Genomic DNA, 20,963 nt, shown 5'->3' with positions numbered 1-20,963 from the left:
GCCAGCCCTTGTCATTCTTTTTTGTTTTGTTTTGTTCTCTAATTTGATATAGTTACACTCGATTGAACCTTAGATTTACTTATCTTTTAACTTTTGGCTAGCTTCCTTCCCTGTATCCGCTTATTTAATCATATTCTACAATTTTTATTATGCAGGCTAATAATTCAAACAAAAGACCTAATAATATTTTTATAGCAATTTTTTGCAGTCTTGACTTGTTCCATATAATATTTTAATTGTTTTGCTGATTTGGATTACTGATCTGTGAATTCACTGAGGTGAAGCTTGGTAGGATAACTGAACAGCAAATTACATTAAAAATCACATCACTGCTAAACAATGTGAAATAAAATTTAAATCCTCGCTTTAATTTTGAAGGCAATACGACTATACAGGAAGTCATAAGAACTAACAACAAAGCAAAGCATTCTGGTAGTTGAAGTCCAAAGCAGACCAAGAAACGAAAGACGCTCAAGAATGAAAAGGACCCAAATACTATAAACTCGTTGTACAGAGGAAAAAACAAAATATTTATTTTGTTGTGTATTGTAAGACATACAATGCGACCACAATGTACTGTTATTATAATTAAAAAATCACAATGACTTAATATTAACTAAGCATTTAAGATGGATAATTAGGCGAGAGAAATTGTTGTTAAAGGTAAACAAAATAATAAGAATTAAATCTATTTGTCACACTTGTTTACTCTAACATTGATTGAATAGGTTGACAGCCACTTACAGTTAACAGCACCAATTTTCACCAGGATTAATCAATCATTTCTGTTCAGAAAAAAAAACATATAATGGCACAAGAGTAGTTTGAAAGATGATACAACAAACATAAAAATTTCAACATGCAGGGACTTTTATTGATTTGAAAGAGTCTCGGAAGTTCTTAAAAATGTACACAGACACTGAAATATTGACACCAATATTCAAATTTAGAGTTGTCTTTAGCTTTTTATCTCAGCACGCCTGAGTACATATTAGAATGTCTTTTTCATAATGAATCTTTTCATAATGATCACGTTTGCATGCAAATATTTTTTGGAGGGTTAAACTGTTTTCGTGTTTTATCTCAGCCTATTATGCAGAGGAGGTGTGCTCAATAATAACACAGTTAGTATATAATTAATCCAATAAAGCAACATTAAATCACTAGTCTGATGGTGAAAAATATTCCCCTTAAATATAATACAATACAACATTATTACCTACATCAAATTCAAAAACAACCACTGAGTTGAATTAACATCTGTTTGACACGTAGACTAAAACTGACTATTGTCTAAAGTTAATTCATGACTAAAACATGAGTTACTGTCAAAAAAGAAAAAAGTCAGATGCAGGTTTTGTTCAGTAACTTGATGTGTCATTCTTTACTGTATTTTCAGAGGTAAGTTTGGTATTCTGGTTTATCTTAAATGACTGCGTCATCCTACATTTTTATAACAGACATCAAGAAAACAAAACGTGTGTGTGAGTGACTCACTTTTCTATCAAACATAAACCTGAATTATGAAAATACAAGTTTTATTATACTGTTTGTTGAAAGATCCCATTTTCTGTCCTTTCAGACTACAATTTTTAAAATAAACTCCTCTGTGTGACACAATGTTTTACAAAAAATATATCTGCCTCACAGTGACAGTTTCTGAAGAGCCTTTAAAGAGTTTGTATAAGTCAGCAATTTTTTAATTTATTTGTTTTTTAAATTGATTTATTAATTTTTATGCAAACGCCTGCTGTTCACACTTGTGTGTTAATATTTCACGTTAACATAGGCAGACTAAACTGTGAAAAAAAATTGCCACCTAAAAAATAATCTTTGAATACAAAAATATTAAATAGTGACTACATATTAAATTGGCTCTTATCTCCACAGTGCACTTCATTTTACTTGAACAGTGCTTCAGAACACAGTCATACTTTCGACAAAACCCAAAAAGGTGGATTTTTTCATTATTTTTTTTTTACATTCTATACAATAAAAGATGTTTTGACTTTTCAAGAATAAAAATTACATTCATACCTCCTGTGTAGTGCCAGTGCCACTCGTGGAGTGATGTGTTCTTAAACCTATGGCGCAGTATTTGAGTCAGTGGCATGTTTTTCATTGTGTTGCTCTTTACTCCAGTCCACTGGATATGTAATGAAAACAAAAAAATATGATGATTATGATTTGCAGTCATTTTTTAACATAGTTCTACAATTTTAGGTATAAGATGTCTTCAAAAAAAGTTATTCTAGCTTCAAAATTGCTGTGAAATCCTTTGCAATCAGTGATTATAGACTGCAGTTTCCATGTTTAGGATTATTGTCCTGATGACTTCATAGTTACAGTTTAGATCAGATGTACTAGAGTGCAGAGCCAACACAGACTTGTTACTGTTTTACTGTTTTATGACTGCGCCGTAGTATTTTAGATGGTGCTTTCACTGCCTCCTTTCTTCTTCCCATCACGAGCTCGAAGTATGATAAAGACTAGGACTGCTGTGAGCAGGAGCACAAAGAGAAAGATCAGCGTCCCCCATGCTCCCGGGGTCAGGGCCTTTCTCAGCCCCACTGTCTCTGCCGGCAGCAAATTGCTTAAAATCAGCATGTAGCCCAACGCCCAACCCACCGAGGCGTCCCCTGCCTGGAAGATAAGAAAATCATTACTGCAAGTTAGAGGAAAATGGGTCTTGAGAATATACTTTGTTGTGAAATGACGATGAAGTTCTCACCTTCTTTTGGAAGGAAATGCGCGGGAATGACGTCTCGTCGAAGCCGTATCCTCTCAACATGAGGATCTCGAGAAACGCAGAGGAAGCGCAGTAGTTCTGCAAACGAGACTTTTGTTGTGGAGCAAGAAGCAGCATCTGCAACAAAAAAACAAGACTGAGTTAAAATAAAAAAAAATAGCACTGAACACATAGTACGCTCGAGGCTGGTGGATGTGTTGATAGTTTTGCAGATATTTGGCCTTAGAAAAATGACACAAATGGAACATAAATTTAAAAAAGAACATTACCTGATCGTAAGTCAAGCTGCACACAGTTTTGGCCGCCTCCTCCAGTAGTGAAGGAGTGCTCACAGTGATGCTGGTGGTTCGCTGCAGGAAGGAGTGAATGTAGTAGAACGCAGAGAACGCCTGACGAAACAGAAAGAAGAAAAAAATCATTAAACTCAAGACTGTAGTTAACAGCTCATGACAAATAATTTACTTATGAGAGAAATACAACACATATAGACAAAAATAATGTTAACAGCCTTTTTCTATGTTTTTCTTAATATATTAAGGCCCTAATGTGTTTATTGAAGTGCGTAGTCTTTTGTGAGAATCTGTAGGTTTTCAATATGATTGTACAAAGTCACAACACAAGTTTTGGTGCAGTTATTGTGTTCAGGTTGGCTCTTTACTCGTATGCAGCCTGGTCTAAGCAAATAAATAAATTTGCCACCTTAGTATATTCATTCATTAACTTGTTGAGTTGTGTAAGTTGGTTTGTATGTTGATGCGCTTGTATTTGTTTGTATTGTCTGTTGTATTTAATGTTTTTTTCATGTGTGATAAGTGTTTTTTAGTGTTAGGTATTTGTCCTGTTTTGTACCTGCCCGGGGACTGCACATGTAAACTAACCAATCCCTAAATCTGGCATGAATCATGTCTTGTTTTTTATACATGGCCCTTGTTTAAATAAAGACATGAAAAAAAATACAGCATTTCATTAGTTTCACACGTAACACCAACATAAATTTTTAATTGTGTTTTTTGCAAATACTTTCAACTGACTATATTTTCACATGCAGGACTTTTATTGAATATTTTTGATTAATTTTGTGTTGTTGCTTGTTTTACTGAAGAAAAACTATCACATTGTGTGTTTTAAAAGGTTTCCATTCAAAGGATGCAAGTGTAGATACTGCTGATCTACGTGTATGCTTTCTTATTTTCAATTTATGTGCAGTACAGCTATGTTAGCTTTAACCTTTGAGAGACCACAGTATGGCTGCCTGTGGTTCAGAAAATGAAAACTTTGTGAGCATCTCTAACACTGTGTGCATCTCTGTACAGGCTGACCTTTAGTGTGTATAACCCCTCTCTGTGTCACACACTGCCTCCAGCCTTTTTTACCATGAAGCTGCCGCTGACATTTGGCTGGAAGACTTTATCAAAGGAGCACTGGGAGAAGGGGCAGCTGTCGAAGGAGAAGATCTCGGACACGTTGCTCAGACAGTGCTCATGATGTCCGTTGCCTTTTATTGTCAGAGAGTCCTGAGAGTTGTAGGAGCTGGGTTTGTACTTTTCTGTGCACGGAGAGTTGAATATACTGCTCAGCGATGAAACTGTGCTGTAGCCTGCAGGATAGCAGGGGTGTGTGACGGACGCAGAGTAACCCTGAGACTGAGAGAGACAGAGACATTTAAAGTCATACAACATATTCCCGTGAAAACCCATTAAAAGACTATTAGAATTATTTTTAAAATGCACCAGTATATACAGTCATACAACTATTGTGAAATTACACCAATATTAAATCTCCAGTTTATCTTATATGTTAAGAGAATGTCAAATATGTATGTCATTTGTTAGTGTCCTGTTGCTGTTGTTATTATTTAACCTGTCTTTCATTGCCCTGATATTTGTATGTTGCGTTATTGACAGCAGACATCGGTTGATGTATATCTACAAGTTTTGTTGAAAATAGATGAAAACAACTGGTCAAAAAAAAAATCTAGTAGGCCTAGTTATTGGTCAAACTCTAATAGTAAGAGTTTTTAATGTGATAAATTGTTTATATGTATTCTTATTTAACACCAGATAAGTTCATATGTTTTTAAAAAATAAAAAAACAACAACATATGTCTATTTTTTTCAAAGATATGAACTTATGTGGTGTTAAATTAAAAAAAAAAAAATATATATATATATATATATGTGTGTGTGTGTGTGTGTGTGTGTGTGTGTGTGTGTGTGTGTTATATAAAAAACAATGTCAGTTAATGTCTGTATCCTGACCAGAAAAAACAAGCATTGTCACCATCTCCTGTATGCAACACATCACATGATTGCCAGCATGTTGGAAATATTACTGTAACAAATTTTGGCACAATATCTTCAAAACATGCAACTTTGTGGTTCTGGTATAAGTGTTTCAGATTAAACATTTCCACTCTGTTACTCTACTGTGTTATAAACACAACCACTACATAAAAATATATGATGATAAATACCTGGTTGTTAAATTTCTGTTTTAGTGAGTGTGGCACGCTCACCTTCACTATATGAGCCAGCAGTCTCTTGAGGACCTGGTCCTGCCCGTAGCACAGGAAGCTGTGTGTGTACAGAGAGTACTCGTGGCCGTAAAGACGCAGCTTTATCATGTCATGTTCGTCCTCGACTTCCTCGTGAGTCGCAAATGTTATCTGGGTGGACGCCCCGCCGAAATCAAGCGCTCCTACTGTGGGCCTGCCGGGGCTGAACCAGCGCCCCACGAAACCATACTGCAAAGAAACAAGGAAAAAAGAAGCAGGAGATGATGAGACGATGAGCTCTTTTCTTGATCACTATCTTAAGAACAGCTGTCTGTTTCATTTTGATTACAGGCAGAAATAGGAGATAACAGTGATTTAGATTATGATAATAAGTGCTGGAGAGGCCACTAGATGTCATCAGTCACCTTCTAAATAAAACCAACACCTCCAGTCCCATAAGCTTTGCAACAGTAAAGGGCAAAAACAGAGAGATATTTTTATCATCAATTATCAAATGATAATTTATCAATTATCATTTGACTCTGAGTAAAATGGATTTAGATTAAAATATTGGCAGATATTTCATAAAGATTACAAAACACACATCATACAAGATCCCAGCAAACATCAGCTGTATGCAGTTGGCCAAAAATGGTTCTAGTTGGATGCAAAAAAGTGCAATGTGATTATAAATGATATGAACAGCTGGGTACGGATGATGTTTCCAATAATGGTTCAATCAGATTTGTTGTTACAGACAAGGAAATACAGATTAAATCATTGCTATGAAAAACAAATGTACTGTTTTTTGTTTTGTTTTGTTTTGTTATGTTTGGTTATGAAATGCTCTTCAAATATTCAAACCTTGTTATTTCATCTCCGTATATCTACATGTAATTTATATTCCTGTCTCACTGTGTCAAAGGTCCAGTGTGTAAGATTTAGGGGATTTAGTGGCACCTAACAGTAAGGATCGCAGATTGCTTTGGCCTAACTTTCATTTTGCAACTATTTCTGAACCGTAACGGGACCTTTTGAATGGGTGTTCAAACAAATTACATTCAAGGTCTGAATGTATGCTGGGTTATGGTACCTTTATAAAGTTCTCTAAGAGATAGTTGACGGTGACCCAGCCGTACGCCCCCTCCTCTTGCCCGCTCAGTATGGCCGCCCCCTGGTAGCTGAAAGGGTAGGACTGGATTTTGTGGCCCACTTCCTGCAGAATCTGAACTGACAGCTCTGGGCTCGAGATGCTGTTTGAGAGAAAAAGTCTTAAATATATTTGTTAGGAGGTTACAGCTTCAGCAGGTAACGTTCATGGACGCTCACTCAGAGGTTGAATGAATAAATTGCAACGTCAAACTCACTTAGTTTTACTGCCCCAAGCTTCAGCCTTCACTCGTGACCTTTGACACTATAAAGCTTCTAACAAACCAGATGTTAAGGTTGGAGTTTACTCCTTGAAGTTTCAAGGAGACGCCAAAGTGAAATCAGGGACATATGTTTGTCTGCAAGACCAGATGCACCAGACAGATATCACTTTCAACCAGCTTACACGACTGCACAAAAGCCTCCAAGGACTCATCCCAGATCTGTAGTTTTTAACTTTTTAATTATTTAATTCCACATCCTCCTTTGTATGCAACTATTCAAACATTTGTTACATCAAAAACTTTAAGACTTTGTTTACAATTTCATCCTAAAAATTCCATCGGTTTAAAAAAAAGAAAAAAATCTGAGCAGCAGTTTTTTCAATCTTTTTGTTTGTTTGTTCTTGTGCATGTTGTTTTCCTTCTAATTTTCATTTACTACTTACTAATATCCTGTTATTTTTTGGGGCCATTTCTTGTTTTGGTGCTCATTGCCTGCTACCTATGAATTTGAAAGAAATTTAGCCAATTTAGCCAGGTTTCAAAGGGTTAAATCGATTTATTTACACTGTATTGAGTTACATTAGTGGCAACATTTCATGAATGCAGAGGGATGTTTTGAGTGCACAGACAAATAAAAATAGACAGGCTGCTGCGATTCGCCTCTCATTCAAATTTAAGCTTTTGGACACGTTTGCACTCAGCAGATGATTTACATATTCACCTCCGACTGAGCGAACCTGCAGCTGTTTTCTGCTGCATATTCAAGTCAAACCTCACAGAGAGGGATGGTGACAATGTGAGCGCTGACAGCACTGCTTCTTTGTGCTCTAAAAGCTTCATGCAGTCAAACTGGTTAAGCCCTATTCACACGGGACACTACTGGGACTAGTGTTACCAGGAGATCTTATGTAATTAAGAAATTATATCCCCATGTCTGTGTTTCATGCGGCACATTTACACGGGTTAAAAGATGTCTGTATTTCATTCAAATTTATTGACATCATCCCCAAATATGATACGCACAGGAATTTGTAACTTCACTCTACACAACACAGTAACACTATGCAGCACCACTAGCAGTGATATGCAGTGTTAACATCCTTTCTTCTTTCTAAATGTTGGTTAAATGGATACTTCTGGCTCCAAATGATCCTGTGTTACATGAATTCATGAAGAAAACCTTCTCCTCGCTGTCTTCACAGTGAACTAAAAATCAAAAACTGGAGAAAATTCTTGATGAATTAAAGTAAAAAGGGGCTGCATTTAACAACAGCCCAACTATATCAAAACATCCATTTGCAGACTCTGACAAAGCTCATGCAGTATAATCCAAGTCTCATTTCACCAGTCGTATGCTCAGTACTTCTCAAACAGACAGCCCTCCTCGACAGCCGACTGAACCAAAGTGAAACCTATGAATGCTCTCATCACAGCCAGACTCTGTTGACATTAACAGTAATTTCACCTCACTGAACACAGGAGCTGCAAGTCTACTGCTGCCTCAATCAGTTAAATCGTTTGTGTTATTTGCTGAAGCTGAAAAAAACCCCAAAGTAACACATAACACAAGCCAACTATCAGTTCAGTTCCCGATTGGAAAAGGCTGTCTGTTTGGGAAATGTTAAGCATATTACTGGATAAATAAGACTTGGATTATACTACATGAGCTGTGTGAGAGTTTGTAAACTGATGTCTTGAATAGTTTTGCTTATGTTAAGCTATCTACAGGTCTCATATCTAAAAAGGCCACAGACAGCTCTGGATGCAAAATGTGGAAGTATGTAATACAAGATAAGATATGCAAGTAACTGTCACATGTCAGTATGATCCCTGTGACACCGGATGTCTGCATATGACATATGTTTTACTGCTGGTTACATATTGCACAAGGTTTAATGATGTTTTTAAAAGCACATTATTGTAGGTGAACTTTGGATTTTATTTTTATTTTCCCTGTGTTTAAAAGGCTTAGCATGGGGCATTCTTATATTCATTCAACTACATTGGAGATTAAGTTCTGCATGTGACAGACAAACAAAGTCTCACATAGAATAACTCCAAATCAACACAGGCAGAGACAGTCTGGTCACACACACACACACACACAGACACACACACACACACAGTGACTCACCGCAGCAGCCTCATGCCAGCTGTGGCTCCCAGGTACACAGGTGTGACCTGGTGTCTTTCTTTAGGGATGTCCTTCACCGCCTGGTCCAGACATGCCTCTAGGCTCTGCCCTGCTGCTCCCTGTTGGCCCGCATAGCTGGAGATCCCTCCACCTGAGCGAGCGATTTACAGGATGAAAAAGAAGAACACCTCATTACATGATCGACATGTAGAATCTTGTTCCTGTGATCGCTGCACATGCATCATGATGCAAATCATCGATCACGCCCACTAGATGAGAGCTTTCCCAGCTAGGAAAAAAAACTCCTTGCCAATCCACTCAGAAATGAGCATGAACTTTTAAAAATAGAAGAACATATAATCGTTATTCTATGCTGTTACATAAGGACGACACTGATAAGGGAATTCAAGGTCAAGTTTTTAAGATTTGTGGAAATGTACTGGCAGAAATTGAATGTAATACATTAAGCATGTCGTCTTGAGCTATGTTAGATTTAAGACTTTTTTAATGCCACTTGGATGGAATTTAGACCAATTTCACAATAACAAGTATATAATGTAAAAAAAAATTAATTATTTTGAGATTTTAGAAAAGTAACGTCATAAAAAGAAATCCTACCTTTGATACGTAAGTATTTTTAAGATTTTTGAAAGATTTGTTCAAGACATTTTAATACAAATTAAGGCCTTATTTTTAGCTTAGAAGACATTTTAAGGATTCAGGGGAACCCTATACACATGATCTATGGAGGTCGCCATGTTGCATCGCCATGATTCTGGCTCAGGTTAGGGCTATTTGTGTTGTCGCGTTTTCAGTGCTACCAAAGAGGCCATTGTAGTTAGAAGCCCCTCCTCACAATCAGAGGCAAATGTTTTTTTTCTATGTCTGAATCACCTGTTTTTTTCATTTTGAAGAGGAAGACACATCTGTACATAACTTGTGTCCTAATGAAAACCTCCTGAACATCTGGAGCCTACGTTATCAAAGAAAAAGGTGAGTACACATTCGCAGAGCTTATGGCCAATCTCTGAAATGGCAAACAATGTTGGAGAAACACAATTGTTTTTAACGTGAGAATGTTTTATTCATTGTTTTTACTGGTTTGAATGACCTGGTTTGTTTGTTCTGAAGAGGAAGAAACATCTGCAGATAATTTGTCTCCCAGTAAAGACTTCCTCTCATACCTGCCAAACAGCATTGGAAAACAACTGATTTGTAACATGAAACTGCATTATTCAGTGTTTTTGCAGTTTTAAATCACTTGGTTTGTTTGCTTTGGAGAGTAAGAGACCTCTGCGGATAATTCGGTTCATTGTAAAAACCTCTTGAACATTAAGTTATCAGAGAAAAAAGACAAGCACACATTAGCAGTCGCTACGCAAACAGCCCATCTGAAACTGCTTTATTTCAATTTTTTTACTGATTTAAATCATCACCTAGTCCTTTTGTTTTGGAGAGGAAGGGACCTCTGGGGATAGTTCAGCTCAAAGTACAAATCTCTTGCACAATGAAAATGGAAAGAATTATAAACAGAAGTTTCAGTTGGTTGCAATCTGCAATCCTCACCACACAACTAAATATCCCTAAATCTTATATACGTATATATATATATAATTCTCAGACATCCATCTAAGGCTCAAAGTTCACTTCTAACTGTGACATTTTTACGATTATGAGACATGACAGAGTAAACACCATGCTGATGACTAATTGGGAAAAGAGCATTTGTTTATCTAAGCCAAGACATATAAAGCCCCTTTGGCAGGACAGGAGTGGCGAAGCACAGAGTTCAGCCCTGACTCACTCCTGATTCACTTGCTGCACTGTGCTGTGATAATATCATCTGTTCACAGGAAGCATCACATCCCACCTACGGGTGAATACACAGAGAAAAGTAATTTTCTAAGGTATACTTTGTCAGTTTTAAAGTGACCAAAACATACATTAGAGTGTTCTTACAAAAGGGGTGGAAGGGTTAAACTAAGTGCATATACCCGGTATAATTTATGATCAGAAGATTAAAGCTATAATCCACTGAAAAGCTATGTTTTGAATATAAAAGTTCACACCCTGCAGGCTTGAACTGAGGCTGAAATGTTTGCTTGCTCTTTACAAAGACTGTCAGCTGCAATCAGATGATTCACAGCAGTTATGCAGCTAATGTGGGATGAAAGCAGAGACGGAGAAGATACCCATTCATTCACTGGGCAACTCAAAAGAGCTGCATAACTGCAGAGCTGGACCCATAAGGGCGTCAAAGACACTGTGCATGGTCAATATGCTGTAACACTTTTACAACTTCCCAAAATAAGCTTAAGCTACAGATTTTAATCATCATAATTAGACTTCAGTGTTGGACATCAAAGGTTTTTACACCTTGATTACTTCCACATGATGTGGGGATGTGAGTGCAGCATCACAATTAACTAATTAACTAATCTCAAAGCTTCTCTACTACATCTTATTCACATTTCCACCACAATTTACCAACATTTGGCTACATCTTCCACTTCAAGCTGAGGTTAGCGCAGTTACCAAGTGCTAAAATGTTTACAAAAATGCTTTGACCCACTCTTGCTGAAGAGTAAAACTTTTTCTTCTTTGTTGCTCATGTGCGCACACTGTATGTTCCAAACACTCTTTCTAAAATATGCCAAAATATACAGTACAGTTTCCATTTGTAGCTATGGTTTTAGCTGCCTGCTAATGGTTACTGTGATGCAAATAGGGAGCTACCGGGTCAAACAGATTTTTTTGGTTAAAAAAAACACTAATAACCAAATTTAAAACCAGATTTCTTGCAATTTGAGTGGAAACAAAAACAGTCGCACACCAAATAGCTCCCGTTAAAGGCTTTTACTGCTGTGTAAAGTTTAAAATCCTTCTCACAGGCACTACCTGCAGATGTTCATTTCATTTCACGTCACTATTTTATTCAATTCATTCTTTGATTTTTGAATTGTTTTGGGTTGATTTATGTTGCTTACTTTATTTTTGCTTGACACTTTATTTGCTTGTTTGTTTACTGTTCTTAACAATATGATGTTTGCATCTTATTTTATTATTTTTTAAATTTAATATCCTTATTGAGGTAAGATTCCTTGTAGGGTTTCTTTATCTCATCTGCACAACCTTGTCTTCTTTTGGGTTGTTTTTTTTGTTTGTTTTGTTTTTGGTTGGTTTTTGTTTTTGGTTTTGTTTTTTTTGCATTTCTGTTGTTCTATTTTGTGCAAATAAACCTTATCCTTAAATCTACTTTGCAAGATACTTCTTCGACCCACCACCAACTGCCCTGGACACTGAGATGTGTAGTTTTTTTTACTTTTCAACAGTTTTTTAGCAGTAGTATGAAACATATCTACAGAGTTTTGTACTTTTTTCCTTATTGTGAATCTTGGTTGCTGTTAGAGTGGGAATGTGCTGTCCTTACTTACCCTTAACATGGCATTCGCTGTGCTGGGTGACCACGCCTGTGCCATTTTGCTTATCTGCTGGCCACTTGTATATGTACAACGCCGTGTGCGAAGATCCAGCATCCAAAACGATCCCATACTGCAGGCAGAAAAACAAAACATCAAGAGCAGTACTTATGACAGCATTAAAAATGGGAGTTGGGGTTAGGGTTAAATTCTAACTCCTTAGGGACCGTTCATCATTTAAGAGAGGGGAGGAGGTGCACCAAATGGGGGAGGCATGTCAGATCAGATTTAAGTACTGGAGAGACATAATATTTTTCAAGATCCTTTTTTGCTTATTTGATATGTTGTTCTTGTGTTTCTTTCTTCAAACTGTAAAGCACTTTGAATTCAATTCAATTTGTTTAAAAGATACTATATAAATCAAATTTGATAAAATGTCATTCTTAAAAATGTCCTTGAACTCCAAAACCTATCAGCAAAATTGAAAAGCGTGTTTTCTTTTTATAAAAATGCCTTGTCATGGCCAGAAGCTTTAAAAACTGAAATTATCATTATATTATTTTCATATTTTCAATGGCCCTTGAACACATCATGTGAGAAAAATGCTTCTGTCAGGAAACAAAATCTAAGCTCATAATAGTTATGTTTCATAAATATCACTTTAATCTACATGTGTCATTTAAAATTTTGCAGTAAATAAACACTTTTTAAAAAAAATAAATTCAGCACTCATTCTGGCCACTGCTGCAACTATTGTGCGTGTTATGGTTTATTTGAGAAAAAGTAGAACCAATGACGGTAGTCTGTCATGTACCCATATTCTGCTAAAGTGCAAACACAGCTTGTGTTATGATGCAATTTGCAGAGAGAATTTGCATTTTACATCTGTTTGTTTTGAAGATAACTCCCCTTGCTGTTTGCTCTCCCCCGGTCAGTCAGGGAGGCTCAAGAAAAAACATTTGTAGCTCCCAGGAGGGTCAAAATAAAAAAAGGTGAGAGTTAGGAACAAAGTCACGGCCCTGCCAGCCCCTTCCTCTCACAATTAACTAACAGTCCCTTAATTACCAAAACAGAAGAGCATGAAAGACATTTACGATCGCGGTTGTGTGACCTGAATTTTGGCATCTGGAAGGCATTTGGCAAGGTTAACTAGCACTGTGGCACTTCAAAGAAAGCCCTCAGGATGTTATTTTACACAAGTATACATTTTTAATGGAACAAAAATGATTGTTTATCTGTAAACACTCCGGTCTATAAAACATTTTACTGTTGTATATAACCACCTTTGTGTGGCAGAAAATGTTTTTTGACTTAACTTTCACGATAAGAATTAAAAAAAATAAAAAATTAATTTTGTTATTCCAGTTGTGTGTGTGTGTGTGTGTGTGTGTGTGTGTGTGTGTGTGTGTGTGTGTGTGTGTGTGTGTGTGTGTATGAGAGCATGTTAGGGGGAATTCAACTGACACTGACACCATGCAAAGATAGTTTAGACAAAGTTGACAAACTTTTTTTTTTTTTTAACTTGAAGACATTTATGTTAACCTATTTGATATTTGCAGAAAGAACATGTTTCCTTATGTGATCACAGTTTTTGCATATTGGCATATTTGTTCTCTGCAAATTTTCAGTTATTGACATAGCTGATTAAGATTTTAGCACTTACATGTGTTCCTTTTGTTATACAGAATTTACAAATTTCTATTGGACCCCACATAGAAATATTAATTCTAAAGCAAAGTAATGACCTTTAAGATCTCACTCCACATCTTCTATCTAGTCAATTTTGTGTGCTTAAGTAAACTTAGTGTTTTAAAAATGTGATGATCATGTTGTTGTTGTCTAAAGTTAGCAAAAATCAATATTTAGCAAAGAATCAAAATGTGCACATTACGTTAAGAGTGGGAGTGCTCATGAAATGTGTTTGTGCTTGAGGGCAAACATCAGCTTAACGTGGAAACCTTGAGGATCTGGAACTTGTTAACTCTCCTGACCACCCGATATCAAAGCCCAGACGAGAGCACTGAAATCCTGGATTTTTGCTGTAACTCTCAACCTTCTACAAATCAGTCTCAATCATCATGAAAACATGCATTTTGTTTTTCAATTTCACATTGAGGATCTTATAGGCAATAAGTTACAGTTCTCAGAAGAACGCATGGAAGAGTACTGACTGCAGTACTTTAACCTGATTGCAATAACAACTATGAATTCAACCCAGAATTTGTTTTGCCAAAGGGACAGTTCACCCCCAAATCAAAAATACATATTTTTCCTCTTTACCTGTAGTGCTATTTATCAATCTAGGCTGTTGTGGTGTAAGTTGCCAGGTTTTGGAAATTTTGGTTGTAGAGATAAGGTGCATCTTAGGAGTGTAAGAAAATATCAGTACACTTGAGTATCGAGATATATATATATTTTGTGATACTGTATCGATTCTCAAAAACCCCAAAGGTTTTTAATGGTCTACCAGTTTTAATTTGCACTTTTATTTTATTTTTTTACCGATAAAGGCTTAGATTAATGATAAGTAGTGCTGTTATATTTGATGTTACAGTGACTGCGATGAATACAAATACAGATTGCCTTGTTCTGATTGCATAAAAAGGCAAACTGTTTTATGCATATCATGGTGTATTCTTTATAATATGATATTCTCCTAAAATTAGACTTTAAAAAATGGTAATGTCTTGCCTACTGTATAGCACCACTGATCAAGCTAATTTTACAGCTCAGCCGAGAAGGATGCCATGAATGTTTACATCTCACGCTGTCATAAGCATGAGTAGCTGCACGCTTTCTTCTGTGTGGTGGTGCGGTTGTTGGATGAAGTTCGATATAAAGAAAATAGTTCCTACATGAAACTGCTCTCAACAAGGTCTGTGGACTATCTTGAGTAAGCGGGTCATGATTTCTGGAAGGAGACATTGCTGTTGAGTTTTTCAAATGTATTTTCTGACGCTTTGAGCACCGCAAGCCGAGTACCGTCTAATTCCATTATATTGGAGAGAAGGCAGACATCTCTATGAGTGATATCTCCAACACTGGATAACTCACACCAAAAACAATCTAGACTGATAAAAAGCAGTACAGGTAAGAGTAAAAATATATATTGTTTTATTTTGGGGTGACCTGTCCTCCATAAAATACTTCCTCAAATGCAACAGCCTACGACTCACTGTGATGAATACACTGTTGCCCTGACAGTGCCTCCACTTTCACTACCATGTAGCAACTTTAATCTCTGATTAATTAAAAGGAGACACTCAGAATGTGTAGAGATCCGGTCGTGCAAGAAGGTATGTGGCTGCAGATCCAAAGGAAAAGGGACCACACACACACAAACATAAATCCACGTGCAGCAATAGATGCACATTATTCCACACTCATGCATTTGTGGAAACACATTTTCTACAATCAGACCAACAGGTGAACAGCAGCATCATGTGGAAGTGCCCCTCGTTATTGCTTATAATATTGTCTCATTATTGCTGTGCAGCGAGCTGAAACGACTCGCTCTAACACTTTGCCAAAGACACAGAGCAGCTCCAATGAACTGTTTTGTCCATTCATTTGGTCAACTATGGGAACTGCTGTACTTCTCTTCCTCCAAAATGTGAGAAAACGCCTTTTGTATTCTTTTTTATGACTGGGTGATCACACTGAGACTGAGTCGAAGAGTGGCTACATTATACTAAAAAAAGGAACCATGGGGTATTTTTTTTAACAAAAACAAGGGAACAGTAGGTGACGTGCAGCAGTCCTGCTCTGAATGCCACTAAATTTTTATTTCCGTTCTGAAAGAAAAGAAGTCTCTTATTAAATCAGCAGGTTGCTCCACAGGTAAAGGCTTTAATTTTATGCATTTTATTACAAGGAGGAAACTATAGAGTCTAATAGTCTTTAAGCCTTGAGGTCAACTCTGATGACGGTTTCGTGTTAGGCAACACAACATGCTGTCCTTAGCTGAACTTCAGCTAGAGAGGGGAGAGTGACATTTAGCCGTTACCAAGAATATACAGATGAGAAACTAAACAGAGGACTGGTAAAGAAATTATGTTTAACAGACAGTTTGAAAATTAGGATGTAAAGTCAATTTCACATTTCATTCTGATGGGGTTTTCCATCCTGTTGTTACTCTGAAGACGTTAAATATCACAGCTTTGCCACCCTCAGCATGCAATATCGATGCCAAAAGCAGCCCTCAATGTCTTGATGAGACACATTGGGTTTTTAACAAACTCCGATGTGAACCTGTACATTGCAAAACTTGACATCAAGACCAACTCACGTAATGCAAAGAGCAAGAAAGTCTGGTTAAGGTTTGGGGGGGCGTAACATTGCGCAATTTACGTACAGTCTTGGTGCCCTGATGTCAATCACATGACGTATTTATGTAACAAACGTGCTTAATTAAACCAAAAACATGATCTATTTTCAGCTAACCAGGAAATTTTGACCATTTGACAACATTAACCACATTTTTCAGTGTGTTTTAGCTGTGTGTCACATAGATATGCTACAGTTTGTATCGTCGCTATGAGACATTGAGGGGCGTGACCGAGCCTGGTATTTGATAACCTGAGAATAAGAAGGGGTTGGGGTTTGTTTTTCTTTTTCAATATTGTATCTGAATTTCAGTTTCAATTTTGGCATCCACAATATGATGTGGTGATTTGCATGTAAAAAGTGTTAAAACAAGACCAAAAATTGGTTCATGCCACTGTTATTTAAATGGCTATATTTCGATATATACAGCAGTGAAAAGTAAGTAAAGTTAACTCAAAAACTGTACTTAAGTGCTATTTTGACATGACATACTTTAACATACTTTATATGACATCTCAGAAGGAAATATTGTACTTTTTACTGCACTTCATTTTTCACATAAGTTACTTTTTACATTAAAAAATAACATGACCTAGTACAATGAAACCAATATACACAGTAGTATACAAGGGATAGGCTATAATTGGCTGCAAATTCACTACTAATTAAAATACTTTTACATGTATTTATTAGTGATGAAGACAGAAACCGAATAATATTATATTCTATAATAACAAAACACTGCGAAAGCAGCAGTTTTGAAGTGAGTACTTTTACTTTTAATACTTGAAGTTCATTCTGCCCATAATACTTCTGTATTTTTACTTGAGTAAGATTTAAATCCAGGACTTTTACTTTTAACAGAGTATTTTCAGACTGTGATATTTGTACTTTTACTACAATAAAGGGAGTGAGTACTTCTTCCACTACTGATTATGAATGAGGAGGTCATACTTAAACATTGATCTATAATTACTGAACTTCTGTTGAAACAATAATCATGTGTAAACTGGAGATTTGTTATCTTCTCATCCAAATATCAGAGCTTACAAGGTTGTGGTGTGTTTCCCAATATTAAAATGTTTCCCACATAAAATGCAGACCCCAGGAGGAGTCATGGAGGGGAAAAAAAGCTAATTAGTGTGCACCATTTAGTAATTTGTTGTTTTAATATCTTGTGACAGCAAACCCCCCATGGCGCGTCACATTCAGTCAGCTGGAAGCTTGAAGATGATGACAAAAAAGACATTTGTGAAGCGCTCAAAGCCTGTTTTTTATAAACTGGATCATAAAAGGTTTTATGACCAAAGAGTTTGCCATCATGTAAAAGATTTTCAAGGGATCTCAAAGACAACACAGTTTTGTGTTTAAGGTCCAAAACCTGAAATATATCCACGCCTTAGTCCAACGTGCCACATTGCTACAGCAACCAACATAAACAACAAATAGTCACTACAATGACAATGACTACAATACCATAACAGTGACAATAAAATCCCCACAGACTGTCCAGTCTGATACAGTACATAAGTGCACTATAAACACCTCCTAAGCTCTGTATTAAATAGGCCATGGCAAATAAAATATATATTTTTTTAAAGCAGACTTGGTGTTTTCTTTTCGTCACACTTGGACTTCCATACATTTCAGGTAAACAGCTGTGCAGAGAAATTCAAACAAGAACACGTGATTCAGAAAATGGAATAGGATGCAAAATACAAACAAATACTGGTAAATAACTTCCAAGTACTGCCACAGAGTCCTCCAGTGCCAACGATTTCAGCGTAACACGTTTTTCTCCCTGTCTGAATCGCACTGGCTTCGGTTACAACTCCACGCGCTGCCAAACACTGATCCAAAAATACCCAACGGAACCGACCTTACCATGAACCCCGGCGCCTCCTGGACGTCTTGAGTGGGAATCGTCAGGAGCAGGATGGCAACAAGTCCGAACACCAGCAGCGCGATGGGGACGACAGGGAGAGCTGCGCGCTGAGCCATGAAGCCAAAGTGTCAAATGCAGCTCGTCTTTGCGCCGGCTGCAAGTCGGAACGCACACTTTTAATAGCGGCCAAGTGGGAGAAGTGTCTTATGGCTTCCCGCTGGCCGCCCGTGGTTCACGCTTCACCTGCTGCCTGCCTCCTGTTTTACATTTCACACGAGATAGCAAAGACCTGAATTTATGTCCCGAGCGCAGCCAAGTCCTCCTCCATGCGCCTGAAACCTGCTCCTCCTCGGCCACTGAATGGAAACAGCTCCAAGGCTACTGCTGCCATGGAGGGAAAAATGTTTTTATCGTGCTGCTGGACAAACTCATTCAGATGCACCCGGCTTCAAGCTACAGTATAATTTCACTTAATCACTTCCTTGTTTATCTCAGAACGAGAAAATCACTTGATTCATATTCATTCAATCATTAATGGGGAAAAAAGGGGTGGCCTGGGCTGGCACAGATCCACATTGTAGGCTGTGAAGGAGCTGCAGAGCTGGTTGTTGTTTTAGTCTCGTATTTGCATGTGAATGGATGCAGCTCCAAACCTGACTTGCAAATTGTACCCTCATTTGAATGCCTAACTAAAAGCATGGAAATGTCACCAGAGGCCTATACTTTCTTTGTACATGAACTTTTTTTTTAAAGTCTATTTTTGCTGAAATCCTGTTCTGACAGGCTAAATTTAGCAGAATATATAATGAGTCATTTTGAAGGAGCTTCTGAATATTGTGCTTGAGCTCTTTTCCATGTCACTCACGGGGCTCATTTTCATTTTTGTATCCTTTGCAATCTGCTGGATTTAGCAAAACCCCCCAAATACTCTGTTAATGTGACTATCCGCATTACATTAACCTCTGATTAGAGTTTGGCATATTGAAGACCCAAAATGTAAATGCCACAAATTTTTAACCATTTAAAACCTGAGGAAACTAGCCTGATTTCTGTCAAAAACATGTGAAGAAGGCAACTTCAAAAAGAATTACACAAAATTTGAAATAAATTAGGGAAAAGTATAAGGTGATAGATAGCAAGTGCTGCTTCCTGGTGGTGTGGCTCACATTCTTTAGACCCTGTGCAGCTTGATGTTTCATCTCACTCGCCTATTATTTTTGCATCATCTGATTTTGCAATACGTATCAGCCAATGTAATTTTGTTTATATTTCAGTTTTGATTTTGCAAGCAGTGTAAAGCAAGTGGCAAATAAACAAATATTTTTATTTTTGAATCGCTTCTGGTCATTCCACACAAGAAATCTCAGTCAGCCGAAAAGTGACTTACACAACAGGACTTCAACAAAAAGATATTGTGGTCACTACACTGCAGAAAAGAATTAAACAAACAAACAAAAAACATGACCCCAAGAGGAGATCAGATCATGACAGATAGTCTGCTGAATAATGCTTAAAGGCTTTGCCACACTATAAAGCTGAATGACTGCCTCTCGTCCAGTGACTGAGCTCTAGGTGGTGACAGGTGATAGATTTGCCCGACACATATTGAATCAACTGACATGTAAATTTTTGACATCTGTTGGTTGAACGAGCAGCAGGCAGTAATGTCGGGCCTGTATAAGTGAAGTGAGTTCACAAAGCAGAGAGGAAGAGGAGAGGAGCAAAAAGCAAGCACATAGGCCTGTCTGCATGATAGATTCATTTCCTATCAATGTGGAGCTTCTAACTGTACCACATCTTCATCAGCACATGGAGTTTGATTGGCTTGAGTATTTGTTTATTGAGATTGATGTATAGGTTTTGTATGGGCTGTCTTTTTTTGACGTTTTGTTTTTGTTCATTGCACTTGGTGGTAATACTTGTTTACGTTTATTTGTCTGTTTTCTTTGGGGGTTTTATGTTCAAAATAAAATTTAAAAAAAACTGATGTAGAATAGCACTTCGGTTAAGTTTGGAAAATTACAGGAAATTGATTTTTTAAAAATAATTCAAGCAGCAGTGACTGAAATATTCTGACTTTTAGTCTTGAATAAGGGCCAAGCTTCAAGAACACCAAATCCTACATTTCCCATGGTGCAACTCCCAGTTCATGCCTGGTAAATCTACATGGCTTTCATACTCCAAAGACACAGTTGTGACACAGGTTTTCTGATGCAGGCTATAAAGAGATTGATGTCTCAAGGTGTGACCCATTGGTTTGCATACATCAGGCATACGGGCATGGATACATTACTGAACGGGTTTACCTGGCACAGGCCCAGGTACCTAAATGGTCAGGCCCCCCCGGTCCCTCCGGCCTTTGCTTGCAAAATGTAACTGAAATTAATGTGAATCGACCAGGAAAAGACTCATAATGACCAAAAAAAGATGCAATTTAACTGCAAAAACACACAAAATAGGCACAAAAGGGGCAAAACAACAACAAAAAGATGCATCTTGAATAATAAGAGATGCAAAATCACCCCAAAATCTCTGTGTCTCCCAGCTATGTAGCTATGTAGAGGTGGTGAGGTCTTTTGCATA

General features: G+C 37.2%; 1 protein-coding gene across 1 annotated transcript; it reads right to left on the bottom strand.

The window, feature by feature from the left end:
- Window positions 1-852: 852 nt before the first annotated feature.
- Window positions 853-19,568, bottom strand: entpd2b (ectonucleoside triphosphate diphosphohydrolase 2b). Its single transcript, XM_042509275.2, has 9 exons — window positions 18,380-19,568; window positions 12,185-12,302; window positions 8,751-8,901; window positions 6,337-6,496; window positions 5,265-5,492; window positions 4,123-4,392; window positions 3,019-3,138; window positions 2,732-2,866; window positions 853-2,643 (listed from the first exon to the last, which is right to left on the bottom strand). Exons 1-9 carry the CDS (start codon window positions 18,494-18,496, stop codon window positions 2,428-2,430), a joined length of 1,515 nt encoding a protein of 504 aa, XP_042365209.1. The 5' UTR covers window positions 18,497-19,568; the 3' UTR covers window positions 853-2,427.
- Window positions 19,569-20,963: the final 1,395 nt, after the last annotated feature.

This window comes from Plectropomus leopardus, chromosome 20 (genome assembly GCF_026936395.1).
Source record: "Plectropomus leopardus strain MGB_pleo_1.0 chromosome 20, ASM2693639v1, whole genome shotgun sequence".
In the NCBI taxonomy this organism is placed as follows: Eukaryota; Metazoa; Chordata; class Actinopteri; order Perciformes; family Serranidae; genus Plectropomus; species Plectropomus leopardus.
Note: the sequence above shows the minus strand (reverse complement) of the source record. Positions and strands in the feature narration are given on the sequence as shown.

Coding starts and splice junctions, on each gene's coding strand:
- entpd2b (XM_042509275.2), bottom strand. CDS start 18,496: ATGGCTCAGCGCGCAGCTCTCCCTGTCGTCCCCATCGCGCTGCTGGTG. Junction 8,902..12,184: donor CAGCGAATGCCATGTTAAGG/GTAAGTAAGGAC, acceptor TCGCTCGCTCAG/GTGGAGGGATCTCCAGCTAT. Junction 5,493..6,336: donor TCTTAGAGAACTTTATAAAG/GTACCATAACCC, acceptor GTTTCTTTGCAG/TATGGTTTCGTGGGGCGCTG.